The sequence below is a fragment of the Vigna unguiculata genome, chromosome 9 (genome assembly GCF_037176805.1).
Source record: "Vigna unguiculata cultivar grain cowpea cultivar isolate G323 ecotype 2 chromosome 9, ASM3717680v1, whole genome shotgun sequence".
Lineage (NCBI taxonomy): Eukaryota > Viridiplantae > Streptophyta > Magnoliopsida > Fabales > Fabaceae > Vigna > Vigna unguiculata.
This window is the reverse complement of record NC_140800.1, coordinates 38,132,276-38,154,731: the sequence shown is the minus strand read 5'-3', so window position 1 is coordinate 38,154,731 and position 22,456 is coordinate 38,132,276. Positions and strand designations below refer to the sequence as shown.

Here is a 22,456-nt window from a genome sequence, read left to right as displayed (position 1 = left end):
CTCGTAAGCTTTACATTTGTGTTTACTAAACGATCTGAACACTTTAGCGGTGAGATTGGGAACCGCACACTTGGCAGTCCTCAAATGAATTGCAGGAGATCTGGTTCCGCTGAATATTATATGTTTGATTCATGTAAAGGATTACTATTTTTTAGGGATGTAAAAATGAGTTTTAACATCCGAGATAATTCGGTTCATTATCGATTTGATTTTGATTGGTTAAGAAAATTAAGTTTTTTTTAGAGTAGGTCGATCTCAACTAGGTTCATTTAATTTAATTTGTGGGTTCGAATTGGGTTTATCTATATAATCTATTAATGTTTTTTTAAAATTTTTTAAAATTTTTTAATCATTATTTATTATTTTAATTATATAAGTTTATAAGTTCATATTTTTACTTTTAAATGTTATAATGTTCAGTAATATTGAAATTATTTAAATGTTTAATTAATTTTTATTTTCAAGTTATATAAGTTGGTACTTTAATATTTAACTATAATCTTTATAGTATATTATTTGAAACAAAATTTGATAAATTAGCATGACAAAAAATGTTTAATTTCTCTTAATATATTAGTGGTGGTGAGCATGATAAAGACGTTAATTCTTAATTTTATTGTGATTATCGTGTTATGGGTTGCTTAAAAAATTATTTAAATATTTAAATTCTTAAAAATAAATAAATATATTTTTTTTTTACTTGAGACAACTCACTTAATTCACCAATTCATTATGAGTTGAATCGAGTTGTAAAATTTTTAACTCGTCATAAAGTGAATCAGGTTGAATTCACTATTTTCAACCCAACTCGTGGTGAATTAACCCGTATGAATCATATCAACTCCTTTTAACATAGTTATATATTTTAGCTCTAAAGTTTTATTTTTAGTTTTTAAACCATTTTTCAGCATTATTGCTTTATTTATTATCTCCATGAACAGTAACTAACCACCAACTAATAAGTTAAGTTATGGTGACAAATTAGCTATCACATTCCATTCTTTTAATTCATAAAGAGAAATATAATGTCATTTTCCATTCTTTTAATTCATAAAGAGAAATATAATGTCATTTGTTTTTAGAAAGTGAAAATAAAGATATTTGAAAGTAAAATTTATGAAAATTTTTAAATGATTCAATGATAGATAAAATAAATGTTTTAATAGAATAAATTGTTGCAATTATGTTTTAATAGTTAAATTAGATTAAGTTATGTCTTTGTTTTTTTCAATGTCAATTAAGTTTTTTGGTTTTATGCATCTCACTTTAGTTTATATTTGAAAAATCGAATGAAATTAGGTTATTTACGTGACTAGTGTATATTAAGAATATGTCATCAGTTTGTTGTTTTTATGATTTTTTAAAAATTTATATATTTTCTACTTTATTTTTTATTTAAAAAAAAATATTATGTGTCGATATGACATGTCACGCGATATCGACAATGTTATCTATCACGTTTGGTGTTATTGTTTTAGTCTCAAATTTTGTTTTTATATTTATATTTTATTTTAATCCAGTCTAATTTAAAAAAAAATTAAACAACTTTATCTTTTTTCAAATTAAAATTAACTTTTATATTTTATTATTATTATATAGAATAAGAAGATATTAAGAAATTTACTTTGTTATCCATTTTATTCGGTTAACAAGAGTCCTAAATTTTTTTGTCATTTATTTTATTATCTATTATAATCTATTTTATTTGAATATGAAAAAAAAATAGAATATTTACTTTATTTGTTCATTTGTTCGTTGGCTTACAATTTGAATCCATAATTGATGTCTGAATTACAAAATATATTTATTTATTAAGTAGAATTAAAGTTGATGTATAGTTTGATGAGATTGTTTGCGATGGAAATGGCAGAGCTTTCCAGTAACAAGTTTAAAGATAACATGTGACCTACCATATTATCACAACATGATTGATCTCATACAGCTTGTCCGTGAAAAAAAGTTAACAAGTAACCAATTTTAAATATTGTTTTCATATTTTCTTATACTTACTAATCTTTCAAAGCGAAAATAAATTGATTTTTTTTGTAAATATTAATGTAAATAGGAAATGAAAACATCAAACTTTTCCTCAAGCATGCCTCTATCTAGATAACTTCAAGAATGCAGCTTCAACAATGAACAAAGAAATTTCTGAAAAAAAAAAGAAGAGAAAATTGGAATTGAACGATTGAGGATTGAAGAAAAATTGAGGTCATAAATAAATAACCTTTAGTTAGGTATTTCAAAACAAAATGTAAGTCATAAACAATTACTACATGATAAAGCAAATTTATAAACATTTAACAAACAAAATTTGATTTTCATTTGAGGAATATTGATTGTGGGTCAGTCCAACCCGTCCGAGGCCCGTACAAGTCGCGATTATACGGGCCAACGAATTTAAGATCTCAATTCGTTCTGCACTTTCCATTGCACTTTCCATTGCAGACTTGTAACATTGAGCGATTATGGGGGTGTAGACAGCAATCATTGATGTCAACTATTGTATATGGGCCATGATTAATGGACCTGGGTGTAGTATTTATTAGAATAGATGTATTATCATTAACATTTCAAAACAAATTATATCATTAACATTTCAAAACAAATTAATTACAGTCATTAAAAAGTTGGTGACGACAAAGTATGAGTTAATCCACTTCTAACAAAACACAAATCCATTTAACATGTAAATTAAATTTAATATAATTTATATTTAAAATTCTGATTATATACATAGATTTGGTATATGCTAGTGTTATGGTATAATTTAACTTACCACTAACGAACAATGATACTTTAACCCATTTTTTTTATCTACTTTTAACCCACCACTTCAATCACCATTAGATCATCACATCACATCACTAAAAAAAATAAAAAAAGATGATCTAATAGTCATTAAAGTAATGGATTAAAAATGGGTTAAAAAAAATAGGTTAAAATATCATTTTACTACCAGCAACCAAATCTTGCTGACTTTTTCACTATTATCAAATATCAAAGTGTTTCTACAAACACACACAAAACATTGACGCTATAAGAAGCGTCATTATAAACTTACAATAAGATGCCACATATTTTGCTATTCATAAACTTATGTTATGTTATATTATCTTATAAGTAGAAATATTTAAACCAAGGCAATTAAAGAAATGATTTCTTTTATTAGCAATAAGATTGTAGGTAAACTTTTTTGTAGCAAGTACACATGTGAATGGCGCCTTGGGTTTGACCTATAGGGATGGGTGAGCCTGGCGGAGAGACACATACCCTTAAATTGTAGGTAAAGTTATCCTAGTAAGTTCCCTTCCGGCACTATTGGGACGCCCTTGGGTACAAACAACATTTTATCAAAAAGTGGGAAAGGAGAGAGCGAACGCGTTGTGGAACAGGAACATTGTTGGTCAAAGCGGGGTCGTTCGCATGTTTCGAGGGACGAGCCTTCAGGCTCCCATCACTTGGTGTTTGTGTTTCAAACCAAAACCAAAACCAAAAACAAACACTACAAATATGCTGCCACCGCTACACTCTGGCACTCGCAGCCGCCAAGGTATGCACTCACTCACACCTTTTTTTCACATTAACCTACCCTAACTTTCTTTCGCTGCTTCACTCCTTCATTCGCCGCATCTTCTTCTTCTTCTTCTCTCTCTCCCTACCTGTAAGTTATTTCTCATTCTCTCTCACCGACAACGTTCACTGTTATTGCAGACGTTTTTTTTTTTTTTTTTACGTTTCCTTATTCTTATCCTCTTTCCATGTCAGGATATTCTACAACCGTCACAAACGCGATGGCGCTTGTTTTTGAGGTTTACCGACGCTACATCTACTGCCACATTGTCTCACTTTTTATTCTGTTAAGTTGTTGCTGTTGAATGAAATTGAATTTTCTTAATCGAGCTTTGAGTAATTTTTGGTTCATTTTAATGTTTGAATGAACGGTGCCTTGATGGATGCATGACATGTTTAGCTAGATGATGCCATGACTGATAATCTCTGTACACGTGCTTGTCAGTCCTGCCAGTGCATGATATTTTAATGGCTTTAAATTGTAATTCAGTTATTCTTGGAAATCTTCCTCTCTTTTTTTCTCAGGTTCTTGGCAGATTCAACCGTGCTCGCGCTGCTCGGTTGACACTCCCTCATCATGTGTGCCAAACTCCTTTGTTTATGCCTGTGGGCACACAAGGTCAACGTTCAAACTTTATTCTTTCTGTTTCGCTGCTGCAATGTGAGAAAAATAATTTTTCTACTGCTTTCTATTCTCCTTCTTAAAACATTGCTTGCACTGAAAAAACAGGGTCTATTTTTTAAACAAGTTCCCGAATGGCTAAAATATTTTTGGATTCAGTTTGGTCTGCTTAGTTCAATTTTAAAAAGTTTCACTCCGTTGTGTTTTTGTTGGACCAAAATGTTTCTTCTGTTAGTCTACTACGTTAATTTGGTCACACGTGGCAAACTTGGAAGGAACAATCTAATCTAATAAAAACATCTTAAGTGATCAAAGTGAAACCTTCTAAATTTAGGGGACCAAACTGGAACAAAAATTTAGATGAAAGATCAAAATCATATTTTAGTTGTTCTTTCCATTTTAAATGGAGCAATATACTGAATTTATGTTTCTTATTTTGAAGTGAATTATTTTCCTATGGGCTTTGATTATTGTTTGTCCATGGAAAACACTATATTAAATGATGTTATTTTCATTTGTTTGATGTGATTGTCTTGGTTTGGGTGCTGCATTGCTTACGGGTTGTGGTTCAATTGAGATGCTGTAATTTTTTCTTATAGCTGGGATTTTTGAATGATCAGGAACAATAAAGGGATTGACAAATAGTCAGCTTGAGGATATAGGTTGCCAAATAATACTTGGAAATACTTATCATTTGGCCCTTCGACCTACTTCTGAGCTTCTTGATGAAGTTGGTGGCCTTCATAATTTTATGAATTGGCAACGGGGTCTGCTTACAGATTCTGGTGGCTTTCAAATGGTAGTTCATGACCTTATGTGTATTTGGTTATAGTTTTTGTTAAATGTAACTAATGGACCTTGGGCCATCTCTTTGTATCTTCTTTGTATATGAGACACTTATCTTCTTTGTAATGTATCTTCAGGATCCGTGTTAAATAAATTCATTTTTGTTTCACTGATGCTTTAGGTTTCGCTGTTGCATCTCGCTGACATCACAGAAAAAGGTGTGACATTTCAGGTATTTTTTTCCCTTTTTAAGATGTAGAAAATATTTCGATAGTATGTTCTGTGCTTCACTCATGATCTGTGTTCTGAAATCTAGTTTGTGACCATGCCTTCCAATCTTCTAACTTTGACTGCATACCAGTGTGATTAAACCCTAAACAACCTAAATCATTTCTAACCCACAAAACAGTGGAAACTGGTTAAACTGTCTAAAGCTGGAGGGTTGGACTAGTTTAGACTTCTAAAAATTACCTAGTTTTATGCCTAACTGAAATTTGGGCTTTACTGGATCAAACATGGACTGGTTTTCAATTCTCCTAATATTCCATGTTGATTGCAGGTCTCATAGTACAAATTTGTTAAAATAATCTAGAGAAATGGAAAGAAAAGAAAAGCATTTGATATTTATCATTATATATTTACTTAGTCTTGTACCTCTGGTTTACTAATACATTCTCACACATTACAGATAACTACATATTATATATGATGCATGTTGTTGACCCATGAACCAATCTGACCCCTGGTTCATTGGTCAAACATTTTTTTAAAACAGTGCAATGCTTGGCTTTTCTCATTTTGATTAGATGGACGTCTGAGGTTTGATAGAATATTTGTCGAAGAGGTCATGATGGATACTTCCATTGTCTGATTTGGGTGCTGGATGAGTGGTTATGGGTGTTTTAATACCTACACATGGGTACCCATTTTCTTATAAAATTTATTTGTCTTATCAAACATTACATGCATGTCATGATTATGATTTTCAACATTTCATACATATTGATTTTTTTTATTGTACAAGCACGTAGCATTAAGTGGTGCTAATCCTTTTATGTTTTTTAAATTCAGGTATACATGTAATTATCCATGGATAATTGCCATCCATTGCCAGTCTGAATACCTGTTAATATAACTAGGGATGGATTCAGGGGAAATACTACCCACACTCACATTCACCCCATTGACATCCCTTGGAGGCATGATATGATAATATTAAAATTTGAAGTGTTTTTTCCTTTGCATTTTGCAATTAATGGAATAGTGTGGCGGTCATTTTACAATCAATTGATTGCATTTATTTAATTATTTTTTTGATAAAAGAATTTATATGAAGTGATGTTTATGGAATTATGTTAATGAAGTATATAGCCATCTTTTATTATTTGTATTATTGCAACAAAATTTTATTCTCTTGATGCAGTCACCGGTTGATGGAAAGCCAATGCTTCTAACACCTGAGGAATCAATTCAAATCCAAGTAATGCCTTTCTCCGTGTTTTTCTTTTAATTTTACCTGGGCACTTTTTTTAGCCGAATTAGTATGTTGTGCTTAAGATTTTGAGTACTCTGCATAATGTGATTTTGAGTTTAAATAAAATATTTCGTTGTTTTAAGTTAGTCATTTCTACACTATTTTCAAATTGAGGGAAGGTTGATATTTCTTTAGAACTTCCATGAACATTTGGAATTTAGACCTTATATAAAGGTCTTGTCCTTTATCTTTCTTTCCCATTTCTCTGTTTTGCTGATGTTGCTGTTCTTCTCTACTCTTTATTCAACTTTCTTGCTATTATATTATAGAAAGATTTACAAATAACAGTTCAAGACAGCCCGTAATATTCTTGGCTTTGATATTCTTCACTTTATTATCGATGGAACATCTGTAATTGTTAATCATTCATAATTCTGTTTATTTTCTTAAGATATTTCTTTCTGTCTTTACGTGGAAAAAGTCCTCACTTGTCTTTTAATAGAGATATATAGACATTGTACATATCTTTAGTACTGTACAATTGGCCAATTTCACTTAAACAATTCTATACTTTCTCCCTCTATATTTCTTTCTTTCTTATTTCTTAATTCAGCAGGTTAATACATTCATTTGTTGCTGGGACAGTTTGTACCTTTAAGTAAGAATTTTGAAAGATTTTATGCTCTTTTGTTTAATGGGCTTTCATGTTTTTGTCATTAATTATGCAGAACAGAATTGGAGCAGACATCATTATGGCTCTTGATGATGTTGTAAAGACCACCATTACCGGTCCACGAGTTGAGGAAGCTATGTATCGAACACTTAGATGGATAGATAGATGTATAGCAGGTAAATATTGAAGTGGTGGATTACAGAGTCACAATAAGGAGAATTGAATTGTGATACCGGACAAACTCTGGCCTAACTTGCACAATTCTTATTCTTGTGATGCAAAATAAGAAAGTAATCCTCCGATTTTCAATTATTTGTTCCTTCATTGTGAAGCATGAGTGCAACTGGAATCATTTTAAATTCAGACTTTGACGTTATTCAAGCTAACCTGAGAAGCAACCCTTAAACCATATCAGTCATACATTTTTCCTCTAATTGAATCACTGGATTAACCTTTACATTCTAGATCTAGTAAATTATAATATTGATAACTATGCACATCTTTGAAATGGAAAACATGCATTTAAAATTTTGTTTTTTCATTTCTTTTATAGTGGCTGCATGAGTTGTATATCACTTGGTTACTGGACAGCTATTTCTTCATAATGAAAAACATAGCCTTATTGCAGTAATATATTTTCTTAATTTTATTTAGTACACATTTCTGTTGTATATTCTATTTCTTGAAAGAAGATAAAACTGTAAAAGACAGACAATGGAAGGAAAAATTTATATAGTTTTCCATTCTTGAGTTCTTTTTATTCAATCACAGCACATTAGATACTTTGTTATAGAAGAGAGGATGAAAGATATTTATGTTTTTCACTTAGCATGTGCCATGTATAAAATTCTGGTAAAGATGTATCGCATGGTCAGTTTGTAAAAGGTTTGGTATTTATTTTAGCATGAATGTTAAATAGAAATGATAGGCCATATTTTTAATTCCATTTATATAGTGTTTTAGGACTGCCTGCTTTGTGTGCTAAATAACGATACACATTTCCTTATGTAACAGCTCACAAAAGACCTCATGATCAAAATTTATTCGGTATTGTTCAAGGTGGTTTAGATCCTATATTGAGGTGAATTGAAGCACAAAACATAACCTTCTTGCTATTTATTCTTCATTATATTTGATTACTATTTTACCTCTGTGTAAGTTGCATATTGCTTATAAATTATGGTATTCTGTTATCAGGGATATCTGTGCTAAAGGTCTGGTGGATCGCAATTTGCCTGGGTAGGTGTAAATTCTTGTCAACATGTAAACTGTTTATGGTTTTCTGATACTATTTATATTTTTTGGTTGTTTTAAGAAAAAGACTAGAGTGTACTGGACCTACTGGCCACTTTGATTTGACTTGGCTTTGGGTACAGTTGCCTTTCTAAACTGAACTTGATCAAACAAATTATTCATAAATCAGATGTGCACTATGATAAGTTTTAAGCTTAAAAAATAGTTTTACGTTGTTAATTACATTTAACTTGTTAGTTTTCTCCCCTTTGGTCTATATCAATGTTTCATTTTTTTGAAGGAAGGGGGACCTTTGCCTGATCTGTTTTTTTAATTCATTGAGCTTAATTGCTATTGTCATCCATGGATACTAGAAAAAATAATTCATACTGGAGACTTTGTTCTAGTATACAAGACATTTTGATGCATAAAGGTTTTCTTTTATGAATTTACGCAAATTAGAATGAACCTTACAGACTATCCCTTGCAATCGACACTTGAAAACATGTATTTTTACATGGTAATGTTTGAATACTTTTACTTGCACTTGGTTTTTTTCCCAGCAAAAAGAACATAATTTTCATAGACCCAAGTTGCTTTTATATATGAATACCTGCACACAGAAGAGTCTTGAAAATTGAAATTAATAGTTTTTTCAATAGTTATGTGGGGTTAAATATAATTTTATTTTGTCACAGCTATGCTATTGGTGGTCTTTCAGGCGGTGAAGATAAAAATTCATTTTGGCGAGTTGTTGCTCAGTGCACTGCTGCTTTGCCAGAGGATAAACCACGATATGTTATGGTCAGAATGACTTGATCATATGAACCGATTTTTGGTTTTTAAAATAATCAGTGTAATGTTATCACATTTTGCATGAACTTTCAGGGAGTTGGTTATCCTCTTGATATTGTTGTTTGTAGTGCTTTGGGTGCTGATATGTATGACTGCGTGTATCCCACCCGTACAGCACGCTTTGGCACTGCTCTCATTCCTGAGGTGGCCATTTTTTATCCTTTTTATTCATAATTTGACATTCTTTCCCCACACGTGCACACAACGGTCTTATACAAGGCTACTACTAATAATTGTACAAGGACCAAGAAACTGGTAACAAAATTGTAATTATAGTAACATTGGAAAAACTGAACTTTAACAGATAATGATGATGTCTCCCTATTAGGCTCAAGTGATTCAATTTTTTATTGCACTGGTTTTAATATATTTGCAGTAATACTAGTTTTAAAAAAAATCTATAAATTTTACTCATTTATGTGTCAATATATTTTTTTACTTTTTTTCCTGTAATTTTGCAGGGAGTATTAAAATTAAAACACAAAGCAATGGCCGAAGACACCCGTCCAATTGATCCCACTTGCCCTTGTATGGTATGTTTTAGTAGGTTAACTTTTTTTTATCCGATAAATCTTTCTGCAGAAACCCTGCACGTGTTTTAGTTTGTTTCTTCTGTCACAGGTTTGCAAGAACTATACCAGGGCTTACATCCATTGCCTTGTGACAAAAGATGCAATGGGATCTCAACTTTTGTCGTATCATAATTTATACTACATGCTGCAGGTACAAGTAATATCATCTGATAAAAAGACTATTATAACTATATTGTGTTAATGTGTTTGATTAAAGTCGTTGCATCTCCAAAATTTGCAGCTCAGTAGGAATCTACACTCTTCAATAGTTGAAGGAAGGTTCCCAGAGTAAGTTCATATTCAATTTCTACTCTCCCATTTCATCTCACTTTTGATCTTAAATCCATTCAACAATTTCCTCCCTTATTTATGTGTCAATAACCGTTTTTCTTTTTCTTTTTTTTTAGGTTTGTATGTGACTTTCTACACAAAATGGTATGCTCGAGAAAATCGCCTGGACCTTAAATTTTGAGCACAGCACATTGACTTTTTTTCGTTTAACAAAGTCTTCTTAACACCCTCCTCCCTACTAAACTGATTTCGTGCTTTAGTTATAGATTTGTGAATTCTGCTCTCAAATACTTGTTAAAGCTTAAAAGCAAAAGAATAGCAGAAAACGGAAGGTGGAGTGATATCAATGTTAGTGAACCTGTCATCAGAGGTTATCAACCCCATGTCTAGTTTTCCATTGTCTGTGGGGATGCCAACGGGGTAAAACGGGTCTAGCTTTGACTATACCCACTCTTCCTGAAGTAAAATTTTGTGCACATCCTTGTCCCCATCCCCGTGCATGAAATTTGTGTTTGATCCTTATTCCCATCAAATAGTGAGTATACTTGTATCTATGTCTATAACCGCTATCCACTGTTCTAAATATTAATTAAATAATTTTCTTAAAAGAATGAAAAGCTATATATTGTAAGTATAAAAGGGTCACACTATCAACCAATAGAAAATATTGTTCATAAACTTACCATACATGACGATGAGTGATAAATGACACTGTAAAAATCTCACATTTTAATGCATACACTTTTAACTTTTTTTTTCCTTGTACTTTCTTGTCAAGTAAGTTGAATTGATTGGGAACCATTCTACTCTTTCCCTTTGTTCTCACGCAATACTTAGTTTGTTATACTGATAATTGATGGTATAGTGCTAGAATTACTTAGGGAAAGGCAAATATTAAACCTCTGACCTTGCAAGGAGTAAGCTTTGTAGCCAAACTCGGGCTATAGCACCCTGAAAGCCAGAATGAGTTTTTCCAAAACGGTACATATCTTAGTTGTAGAAGTTCTTATCCAGACTTGGCCTTTCAGGACTACTTCTAGCCATATAACCTTCAGTTTAATACTTGAGCAGTACTTTCGAATAGTAAACACAGGATATCATTTTGTTAGAAGCATGTCATGGGTTTTTATTTTCTTGCCATTATTATTGTTTAGTTTTATTTTGTATTGAAATTGAAACCTTTAAAATATTTCTGTTGACATTATTTTTTTCAATCCAAGTAGTTGTTAGACCTACTTACTAGTTCATGCTGCAGTTTCCCAAAGGTGATGTTCCTGAATGGGTCTGCGATGCTATGGAGGTGGCTGGAATCGACATTTCTTCCTGCTGTGCTCCATTTTCATCATGCGAAGAATATGTTTCTAAAAGCATGCCCAAAGAAGTTATTTTAGCAGGGTAAAGATGATACACAGACGAATAGAACCAAAAAGTTACATTGAAGAGATACACTGTAGTTTACTATGATTTCTTGCGGCATAAATTTTGTATTCTGCTTATGCCGCCATAGTAAAAAAAATATGAAAGGTTAGAATTATAATTTATACTATATCCCTTTAGGTTCTTCTTTATCACGCATATGAAGATTCGTCTTGTATGCTATAGAATGTAAAACGATGTATTGTTTCATATACTGTTTTTGTTTCCGAAGTACACGTAGTGAGAGATTATCTGACACTGAAGCGAAGCTTAAATGTAACTCTTTTATGACCACAAGTTTGCTCAATATTACATGTACAATCCCGTCTGAGTTCGTTTAAACTCAAAACTAATAGAGCAATAGCATGAAAAAAATTCTATACCATGTGTTCTCTATGCTAAGGATATTTGAAAAAGTAGCTTCAAAAATAGTTTATAAACCTTTTTTTAGGTCTATGAATTTATGTCAATAAGTTCATGAAGAACATTATCGAATTGGACAGTGAAGTCTGTGATAGTTTTTTTATCAGATAAAGGTTGACTAAGTATGTATTCAATTAAACTGCTTGCATTTTTCAATTTCTTCTGGGTTACTACCTTCACTCCTAGTAAGTACATTTAGACACTTCTAGAGCAATAGGTACTCTCTAGTTATGAAAATTAACCTCAACAATATTAAGCATTAACTTTGCTTTAGGTTATTTAGTTCTCTACTTTAATTTGAATTTGACATATTATGTCAAAAGAAAATTAAGGACGAATACTTGTCTATTCTGTAAAATTCATGGCCATTGGAAATTTAGTTAAAAATAATTTTGGTTATTTTTAAAACAATTAGGTATTAGTCTTTTATTTACTATATCTTGGTACCTTATGCATACTTTCAATGAGCGATGTTTACTTTAATGACTACTTAAATCATGAAAGAATTTAGTTGGAATTTTGATCAATGAATTTCATATGATGCAAGAGTAGTAGGCATCATCATAACTATGATATTTTCGGTTTTCTTTGTAATTCTTAGCAAGAATTCAAAATGTATGTAGCTTCTAACCTAAAAAGTGAGTTTTTCTAAAATAGGCAAATATGCCTACATAATTATAAAAATGAGCAAATTGTGTTGTCCTACACGATTTTATTATGAAGAAATCGTGTCCACTGTATGATTTTTCCATGTCAAATGGTCAACTCTAAAATTATAAGAGTCAAGACGATTTTTGATTTGAAATCGTATAAGGGTCAAGTAATTTCACATTTTTTTTTTATTTCAAGCTGATCATTCATTTATCACCACTTTTTTTTATTTCAAGTTGATCATTCATTTATCACAACTAAAACACGAAATAGAAAAAAAATATATTATTTTGGTCCCTTCAAAATTTACGGTCAAACCCCGCCATTGCACACATAAAACGTGAAAGAGAAGCATGGTTGTGATCGTAGAGTTCATTGTCAATGAAGTCCCTTTAACATCGAAGCACCCCAAGTCTCAACAAATACTGTTACATTACGTGCTTTGGGTATCAGACTGTATAATAATCGATTACATGGAGTCTGTAATCGATTACAAAATGTAAAGAATGTCGGAGCACAACATAGCCATTTTAATCAATTACACCCCTTCGTAATCTATTACCATGAAAATCGTCTAACCCCACACGATTTCAAGTTGACAATCATCTTGGCCCCCACGATTTCATATCTAATGACCATTTGACAGAAAAATTGGCTAGGGAAACACGATTTCATCGAAACATGATTTCTTTATATGAAATCGTGTGGAACTACCCGATTTGTCCAATTTTTTTTTTAAATTTGCTCATTTTTGTAATTATGGATGCAAAATTACCTATGTTAAGAAAAAAAAATCTTAAATAGCAAATTATTGAAAAAAAAGGAGCAAATAGTATTCCTTAAATGAACTTCTCCTCAAGCATATTACCTTCCTATATATTGTTTATGAATACTATGTTTTGAACTTTACTTTAACACAAGAGCATATGTTGAATAAGAATTATTTTTAACTCCTTTTTATTTTATTTTATTCACTTTAATTAAAGTTATATATGATCATATTAATTATTATCTTATGAGCACTAATTCTAAAATATTAAGTTAATCTTATGAAAAATTTGTAATTTTTTAAAGTGGTATATTGTTTTTTTTTAATATGATAACTATTTTTATATTTCTTAGATTTATCCTTTATATTCATTTTTCGTTTACTTTTAAAAAATGTTTAGTACCGAAAAAAAAATAGTTTCACAAATGTATGAAATTAAAACAAATTTATTTTCATATTTGATTTAGTTTATAAAAGAATAACATTTTCAATAAATTATACTTTTTTGTAATTTTTTTCTATTATTCACGAAAGAAAATATGAAAAGAGTGAAAATTGAACCTTTTCAAATTTTAAAAAATTATTACTTAAATTAAAACACATTAGCTATTATATTAACGTGATAAATTATTCCCTAAATCAACAAAATGTTTCAATTATTAACTTATAATAATTCGAAACATGAAAAACCTTTCCTCACACCCAAAGTACTTATATTTTTTGTCGAATTGCTATACTCATATTTTTGTATTTTGTCCTTCTACCCTAAACCCTCAGGTGCCATTGTCTTTCTTCTTTCGCCACTTCCTCCGATTATTCCTCATATAGCGTATAACTTTATCTCTGCGACTTCCAGGTATACTTCTGGAAGCTCTTGTTCCCTAACACTTTCTTTTATTGAATTTGCACGCTTTTATTTTGGTTTTCTCTGCATCTTTTCTGGTTTTTGTTCAATATTGTTTGGTGCTACGCTTTTGGGGTTGTTTAATTTGTATAAAAAATGGAACTTTAGGGTGGGAGTATGAGGAAATAATTTGTTGAGTCCCACGGAGAAAGCTAAAGCCTATTTGTTAGGGTCTGGTACGATGAGTTCGATGTGTCTTACAATCACTCAAAAATGTATTTCTTTTACGGTCTGATGAAACAAACCTTTTTGAAGCTGTTAAGTGTTTGATAACTCTGAAGCTGTTAGCTGTTCTATTACAACATCATAATTCCTTAGAAGCCTCATATACCTCTGATCCATCTGGCTTGTCATAAGGCTGTGATGGAGGAAAGGCTGCACAGAACATACAATCCATTAGAATTGACCATCATTATTTATTAAAGATGTAAAACCTCATTACTTTCTTCAGAGGCAATTATGTTTCAACGCAATTCTCTGTAATCCCTACCTATCCTGTTTTGCGCTATTGCAACCAAGCACAATCCAACTGTTGGCATCCTCATTCTCTTCCCACCAATTATTTTTCTTCCTCAAAGCGTCACATGAGGCTCTTGTCGCCTTCTGCTTCCCAAGCTTTTGACTCACAACAGTTTGTGCTTCTCCTTATTTGTTTACTTAGTTATGCTTCCAATCATTGTTTGGGATGTGCAATCATGTTATGGTTAGCATCAATGTTTGAGTCTCTATAAATCATTTAAAGTCATAGGTGATACTGAAGCCTTTTTTTGGGCTGGTTTAAGACTATGGAGATATAGTTGATAAGCATACTTGCCTATGTCCTATTTGATGAAATGCCTAAACTTTTTAGAAATAATTTCTGATATATGTTGACAGTTGAATTTTCGAAGGTATAACTCTTGGTGGTATTTTAATGAATGGTTGTTTGGAAATTGTCTTTAGTTTTATTATTGTCCTGTGATTATTTGCTAGTATTTTATTTATTAGATTTTGTTTTGAATAGAAGTTCTGTGTTCGACAGCCACTGATTAATTGGTCATAATAAACACAATTTCTTTGAATACGAGGGATACGAAAAAGAAGTCTAATTGATTTAATTTAATTCATAATTGCATCTGTCTTTTTCTTATCTTGAATCTTGATTCGTAAATTTGGATCTCTTCCATTTGCTCCCTACACGATACATGGATGCTATAACCTGAGCTGCGTCTTCTGAAGTTTGGAAAGGATGGCTTGGACTTGAATCGTACCTCTGCCAAATAGAAAAGGGTACCAGTTCACGCCCAACTTACCCAAAAAAATAATAAAATAGATCCAAATGATAATTATATGGTCAATGTGTGTTTGGTCCACGAACAGGGGTGAGTAAAGATGAGTTCCCTTCCCTTAGTTTTCATTTCCACAAACCCACCCATCTTGAATTCTCTGTTTATCCATCAACTGTCTTTCTATTTGGCCCTCATCAATTGCTAGTGCACAATGTTGCTTTTTTTTTTTGCAGATTTTTTCTGTATTTGATCATGTATTAATACTATTTGTGTTTTATATATGTCGTTCCTTGATTGTGACATACATGTTTGATTTTTGTGATTATGGCTTTGTTACTTGCAGAAAAAGATGCCTCTAGGGCTCATTATAGGAATAGGAAGGGCATTTCGAAGAAAGCGAACATCTTCACTTGACATTCTATCATCTAAACGTGCTCCTCGTGGTTATTACAAGGGCAAGAATTGCAAGCCTACTGGTTTCCACACCCGCAAAGGTTTGTTTCTTCAATTGACGTTGAGGTCGAATCAGTTTGTTTGTTTAAGGATAATTAAGGATTAGCTTGACTAGAATACACTTTTATTGTTGTATTGGTCTTACTTTGGTTTTAAACCAAGTCGGGTGACATGGTATAGTTCTTTTGGTTTGGTTGACTGAAATTATTTGCATTTCTATGACGAACTCTAAAAATTTGTGGTCTCCTTGCTAATAATTTGGATTGTTTCTCTTGTCCTGGATGTCTATGTAATTAGTAAAGTGGCTTCATAAAAATCTCTTAATTTGTTACTCTAATAATATTTATAACTTTTGGGTATTGTAATAAAATAATTTTCCAAGCAACATACATATTATATTGATGCATTTATTTTTACTGTCAAATAAAATGTAAGTCTCCATATTGTTGCAGGTGGGTATGTACTGATGCAAGAAAAATTGCCAAATTATGTAGTTCCTGATTTGACTGATTTCAAGGTTTGCATCTTCCACTCATTTAATCTCATCGCTATATTTTTCTGTTGTTCACCTGTTTTTCTTCAACATACTATGCTGACAATTACCTGGATAAATTCTTTATTCAACTCATTGAGTTTTATTGGCATAGTTTGGGTCAGTTACGGTTATTTATGTTTGAACTTTTCTTCGTCTCCTTACACAATGGCAACAAACATGGTGCTTTTATGTATTAGCACTTGCCTTTGATTTCATAGACAGTGTTCTTATCCTCATCATCCCTGCACTACTCGACCATTAGATAGGTCAAAAGAAGATGGCTTCATCTTCCTACAAATGATCGGAAGCTATTATGAAAAATATTATTTTTCTTCATGAATTACTAGAGATCGACAATTTCTGCAATGCTAACACTTCTATGAATTTAGTTTTTCTCGTGCATAATTGATTCATATAGTCCATTATTTTTATTTTCAGCTCAAACCATATGTATCTCAGTGTCCTATTGAAGTTAAGACTTCTGAAGCTTCCCAACCGGCCAAATAACCAAATTGAGTAGTATAAGATACTTCTTTGTAACTGCAGATATTTTAAACGAAGAGGACATGCCCTTCGTTTTTGTTGTTTGTTCTCGCTTCTTTTGAAATTTCAACATCTTGAGATATTGCCTTGCACAAATATTTGATATCTTAATTGGATATTAACGTATCAAATATCATTCAAATATGTAATGCGATGAATGATTTGGACTATCAAAATTATCAATAAATTTCATGTTTATGATTTTTGGTTATGTTTGAATTTGTGGAGTTAATCGAGTGGAATTTTTAAAATTGGAAAGACCTTAAACCAAATGAGATTATCATGCTTTTATAAATTGCCATTGACGTTGTAATCTTGAAGAGCAACTTCCCTTGAAATTTTCCAAACAATGAAGTAACAGCTTTGACACTTTTGTGTGGTTCCAATTCATCGCTGTTTCTAAAAGTCTAGCGAATTCTTCTCATGCAATAGAAAATGAAATGGGAAATGCTGAACATGTTAAATAAACTGTAAGAAAATTATAGTTTTATGCTTTCTGTAAATTTGATTTTTGAGAAATTGTTATTTTTTTCTAAATCAGCTCGAAAAAAAATGTTCTTTTATCAAGTCTTTGTGCACCAAACTTAAGAATAGGACTTTATGTTACTTCTATTGAAAGTAATTCGATCCATCATCATTTCTACTAGTTTTTGTTAGGTATAAGAAGGGGGTTTTATTGGGTAGACATAATATCAATGAGACATAAGTCTAATTATATAAAAGGCATTGATACCACTCTCAATTCATGAGTTTATGAGTCTTTATCTTTATATAGTATTCTATTTTCTCATTTGTAGTCAATGTGAGACTTTTATTTTTAACAATCTCTCACTCAAGGGTAAGTTTCTTTAATCACACTGGTACACTCTCCTTCCAGCGAAAACATTCTCAATCACAAGTATTCATTTTTTGCTTGTTCTGTACCGGTGTTCTTCTTAACGAGACACTTACTTCAAACCTTTGTCAGGAAGACTTTCGATACAAGGACTATACTGCACTCATTTGAGCCAGTTTTAACCATCGATTTTTATACCATGTTTTGATACCACTTGTTAGGATTAAGTGCTTACCACTAGGCTAAAAGCTATAGCCATTAGTCAGGGTATACTCTTTTTTATTTAAAAGTGTAACAGCAGCCTAAGTGCCACGATTCGTTTTGACAAGGAAGGGATCATTTTTATGATGTTCTGTTTTTTGTTCCAAACATACACTATTTGATATTATGAAAGTGGGATGAGAAGTGAAACTGAAGGTTGATCCATACTTGAAAACTCGTAACGGTTAGGAAGTTAATATTGTAAATGGATACTCGCGAATAACATGTACGAGTATTTTTTATACTTGCATGTCAACGGAGCATGTATCCCTTCCTACAACTCTTGAATTAAGAATTCTTGAAACAATAAGGTTTACTCGATATGACTTAGGAGTTAATGAAATCTTTTACAAAAATCAACTACTATTATCAATTAATCCCAAAGGTTCGTTATGTTATTATTAAATTAAACGATGGTATTTGATTTGTCAAATACATCATTATTGTATACTCTTTTCTATGTATGGCGCAACCCAATCTTTTTTTTTTTTAATTTGATCTTATTTTTGAATTTTGAAATCGAAAGATCTAATCTAAATAATAATAATAATTTATTCTTAATCTTGACAGTGATATATGTTGTCTATGTAAATTCTAGATGTAAAAATAGGCAGCTTTCTCCCCGGAAAATAAAAAAAGAGGTCAAAAAATAGGGAAACAGAAGGTAAGTCTAAAAAATGGTCTACTGAGGAAATATGAAAGCCAATAATAAAAAAAATGAATTCTAAATTAAGGTACAGGTGTACGAGTATCATAGTATCCGTATCCATAGATACTCGTACCTGCTATACTCTAATTTAAATTAAAAATAAAATAAATGTGATTAAAACATTAACACATTGATTTTGAATGACTTATTTTTTATCAATTGGTTTTGAAAAATCTTTATTTCTTTGTGAACTGTTATTCAACACTATTTAAATGGGTTATTTGCACTTTTGTATGAAATTTATGAATGTTATGCGTTGTATTTTTATTTGAATTTATGATTAAAATACTTTATTAAATGTTAAATTTTTCTTTTGTAAATACTCGTGGGTACCTGTGGATATCCGTGAACATTAAAAAAATATGCGAGTACTTGCATAATGGATATCCGCAAGATATTGATATAGGTACAAAGTGAATATTTATCTAGCAGTAAGATATGAAGAAGCTATTATCCGTAATTTATTCGTCATGTTGACATCCCTCTAATTGAAGCAGTGTCATATGTCATTCCTTTCATATGGTTTGAAATTATTAAAAACTACACTCAAGTAAGAGGAAGACGATGAAAGGGGAAGTGCGATTCACCAAACTTGTCATTCTCAATAAATTTTAGATGATAAGAGAGGATGAATGGTAAAGAATGACTCTTTTAATCTATTGGTAACATTGTGTTGTGCTAATTTTGAGGCAAACAAATAATACATTAAATAATTTTGCGTTGATATAAAATTGGTAAAATAATTTTTTAACTCAGTAACTTTTATTAATTACAATTTATTTAATAATAAAATTTTCCATATATATCATTTACTATAAAAGAGAATAGTAGTCTTAAACGTATTTTATTATATTAAGTTAAATATATCTTTACTTTAGATATATTAGACTTGAATAGATATCTTTATTTTAACCTTAAACAAGCTTGATTTAAATTTTATTTTTGAACTTTACACTCCGAAATAACTTCTTATAATTTTCTTTTCAATTCAAAAAATATTATAATTATTTTTATTTAACGCAATCAAATATATATATATATATATTTTTTTTGTAAACAAAATAGAGCAAAGGAAAGGCCTCTGCAATAGGGAACAGACCTTGAATCTGCATCTGAGAAAGAAGAAAGTGTATGCCAGAATGGGTGAATCAGTGAATCCCATCGATTCATTGACGAAAGGAAGGAAAAATACACAGCTGTCACACCTCAGAAGTTAAGTTAAGAATGAAAGACACGAAGTTGAGTAAAGTATACATTGTCTCTATTGAAACTTAAGTCAAGGCATGGCAACGTACCATTGGTTCTGTACTCACACACACCTCACATGCTACCCTCCACACTTCTCTGCTCCTGCCAACTCAGATAATTAATTCTAAACAATTTAATATTCACAAATTCCCTTACCGTATATAATCAGTTATGAATGTTAGTGACAGCAACTGATAATGTCTAATATTCCAAATAAAATAGAAGTGTAATTTAATTTGCGTAGTTGGAAACGGCAATAGAAAAACGGGGACGTTGAATCGTTTACCGTGGTCAACTTTGATTTTGGTTCTTAAAGATGAGATTTTCCAAGCCGCCCCAGAAAAGAGGTTTGGCCTGTTCCACAGAGTGAGGACTCATCTGATCAGAAGCAGCGTCTTAACACACATGCATAAATCAGGGTCGTCCATTTTAACCAAGTCATATTTTTCAACTTGCATGCAAACATCGTCAAAAAGACCATTTTTAGGAAACAGCCATGAAGTATCACGGAAAGTGAAACACACCACCCTCACTCTCCCCCAACTTTCTCCTTTCTCCTTCCTCCTTCCTTCATCTCATTCTCTATATATCAACCACTTCTCCACACACACACACACACACTTCACAAATGGCAACTCTTCCACGACCACCCCCCAAAGACAAGGACATCATTGGCAGGTTCATGCCCCACGCTCGTTGCAAGAAACACCCCAAACATCGTCAATCACCTGGCGTATGTTCTCTCTGTCTCAGAGACAAGCTTTCTCAACTTTCCTCCGACTCACCCTCTTCCTCTTCTTCCCGCAAAACAAACTCTATTTCTTCATCCCCTTCATCTTCCGTTTCTTCTTCCGTCTCTTCCTATTCCTCTTCTTGTGCCTCTCCCGCAGCCCTTCCTTTTGCTTTCTCCAATGAACCGAGAACCGCCTCCATCTTTCTCTTCACCGCCAAGCACGCCGGATTCCTCAAAAGCAAGTCAATGAGCGTTCTTTCCACCAGGAGAAGGAGAAGAAGAAACGAAGATGAAGGTGATGATGGTGAGAATAATAAGAGTGGGAAGAAAAGTGGGTTCTGGTCCAAGTTGCTTCATCCCAAAAGCAAGAGAATCGAAGAGATGAAAGGCACTAAGCTGGTTCATACTACGTCTCTAATACAAACACTGGCTTAGCCATCCATGTTCATGTATTCATTCATTAATTACTCATTCTTTCTTTCAAATCCCACCCTACAATTTGAGTGGATTATAATTGAATGTTAATTACTCTACCTCTCCAAATCTCCTTTCTGCAAAAGGAAGACAGAAAAATAGACAGGATTTGTGTAAATGAACACTTTTTTGATATTGATTAACAGAGGGAATAATCAAAGGCTTATGCATAAGTACGAAGGGTACGTATATATTAAATTGTAGAGGGATGATATTATTCCTTTTAGATCTGATGAAGTAGTAGTTTGCCCAGAGAGACATGTATTGCTGGCATGACTTGGTTTTGATGCTGTCATTTCATAGCTTAGAAGGATAAACAGTGTCCCACCCCAGATCACAAATTTTAATAATAATCAAAAGATATATCGTGTAATTAATTAATTATATGAATTTTTTTAACCATCATCGTTATTTTTTAAATTTATTTGTTATATTAAATTTATAAATAAACTATCAGACAAAAATATACAAATTTTTAAGTTATTGTAAATATTAAAATTTTAAAAATTATATTTATATTTTTAATATTTTATAAAAATCATAAGTTTAAAATAGAGTTTTTTTATTAAAATTAAAAGTTATAAAATATAATTAATTTTAATATTTAGGTAAAGTAATTTGATATATATTCTCTTTTAAATTATTTTAATATGTATATAAATTATAATTAAGTTTTGTTACTATCTTTGTTTAATGTTAAAGAGGACAAAAATTATTCCATTTAAAAAAAAAAATACTAAGATACTATTATGTGGTATTATCATTATCATGTGATATGTGATACTCCCAACATCAAGTGACAAAAAAAAAACACTAATAAAAGAATTAAAAAAACTAAAAATATTAGTGATTAACTCATGTATAAACACAACATTAATATAAAAAAATAATTCAATTATTTATCAAAACTAAAAAACTTAATTATCAAATAAAAATTATGGATCTATTTAAATTTTTAAAAAATCATAAATGAAATTAAGCTGAGCATTATTTAATCAAACCCCTCGCCCGCCCCACTACCGTTCCTAGTCTCAATGTTTCAAAAGTGGTTTTATTTCGCTATTTTTTCCAATTTTTAATCAAGGTAACAAGATTTTAAGGTGGGTTTCACTGTTTTGATTCAAAACTTTGACTTTCCTTTCCTTAGTTTTTATT

The 22,456-nt window shown here is 31.3% G+C and overlaps 3 protein-coding genes across 5 annotated transcripts; all 3 read left to right on the top strand.

Moving 5' to 3' along the window:
* The first annotated feature begins 3,299 nt into the window (after positions 1 to 3,299).
* On the top strand, positions 3,300 to 11,816 carry LOC114164313 (uncharacterized). Of its 3 annotated transcripts, none has more exons than XM_028048942.2 (16): positions 3,300 to 3,553; positions 3,769 to 3,812; positions 4,099 to 4,192; positions 4,816 to 4,994; positions 5,163 to 5,213; positions 6,405 to 6,461; positions 7,184 to 7,304; positions 8,143 to 8,209; positions 8,326 to 8,367; positions 9,060 to 9,165; positions 9,250 to 9,360; positions 9,678 to 9,749; positions 9,838 to 9,939; positions 10,030 to 10,076; positions 10,196 to 10,223; positions 11,335 to 11,816. In XM_028048942.2, exons 1-16 carry the CDS (start codon positions 3,427 to 3,429, stop codon positions 11,476 to 11,478), a joined length of 1,392 nt encoding a protein of 463 aa, XP_027904743.1. In that variant the 5' UTR covers positions 3,300 to 3,426; the 3' UTR covers positions 11,479 to 11,816. The 3 variants fall into 3 exon arrangements, with proteins under 3 accessions (XP_027904743.1, XP_027904744.1, XP_027904745.1); XM_028048944.2 differs by having other exon boundaries at positions 3,394 to 3,664; XM_028048943.2 differs by having other exon boundaries at positions 3,393 to 3,664; positions 3,769 to 4,192.
* A 2,228-nt stretch (positions 11,817 to 14,044) lies between these two features.
* LOC114162299 (Mitochondrial ribosomal protein L27) lies at positions 14,045 to 17,252 on the top strand. Its single transcript, XM_028046137.2, has 4 exons — positions 14,045 to 14,194; positions 15,854 to 16,004; positions 16,416 to 16,480; positions 16,937 to 17,252. The coding sequence occupies exons 2-4, from the start codon at positions 15,860 to 15,862 to the stop codon at positions 17,003 to 17,005; spliced, it is 279 nt and encodes a 92-aa protein (XP_027901938.1). The 5' UTR covers positions 14,045 to 14,194; positions 15,854 to 15,859; the 3' UTR covers positions 17,006 to 17,252.
* A 3,442-nt stretch (positions 17,253 to 20,694) lies between these two features.
* Positions 20,695 to 21,685, top strand: LOC114162476 (uncharacterized). Its single transcript, XM_028046389.2, has one exon. The coding sequence runs from the start codon at positions 20,723 to 20,725 to the stop codon at positions 21,260 to 21,262; it is 540 nt and encodes a 179-aa protein (XP_027902190.1). The 5' UTR covers positions 20,695 to 20,722; the 3' UTR covers positions 21,263 to 21,685.
* Positions 21,686 to 22,456: the final 771 nt, after the last annotated feature.

What these genes read in the sequence shown, in the direction of transcription:
- LOC114162299 (XM_028046137.2), top strand. Translation starts at nt 15,860, where the DNA reads ATGCCTCTAGGGCTCATTATAGGAATAGGAAGGGCATTTCGAAGAAAG. An exon ending in TGGTTTCCACACCCGCAAAG is followed by an intron (nt 16,005 to 16,415) that starts GTTTGTTTCTTC and finishes ATATTGTTGCAG; the next exon opens with GTGGGTATGTACTGATGCAA. An exon ending in CTGATTTGACTGATTTCAAG is followed by an intron (nt 16,481 to 16,936) that starts GTTTGCATCTTC and finishes TTTTATTTTCAG; the next exon opens with CTCAAACCATATGTATCTCA.
- LOC114164313 (XM_028048942.2), top strand. Translation starts at nt 3,427, where the DNA reads ATGTTTCGAGGGACGAGCCTTCAGGCTCCCATCACTTGGTGTTTGTGT. An exon ending in GTGGATCGCAATTTGCCTGG is followed by an intron (nt 8,368 to 9,059) that starts GTAGGTGTAAAT and finishes ATTTTGTCACAG; the next exon opens with CTATGCTATTGGTGGTCTTT. An exon ending in ATAAACCACGATATGTTATG is followed by an intron (nt 9,166 to 9,249) that starts GTCAGAATGACT and finishes ATGAACTTTCAG; the next exon opens with GGAGTTGGTTATCCTCTTGA.
- LOC114162476 (XM_028046389.2), top strand. Translation starts at nt 20,723, where the DNA reads ATGGCAACTCTTCCACGACCACCCCCCAAAGACAAGGACATCATTGGC.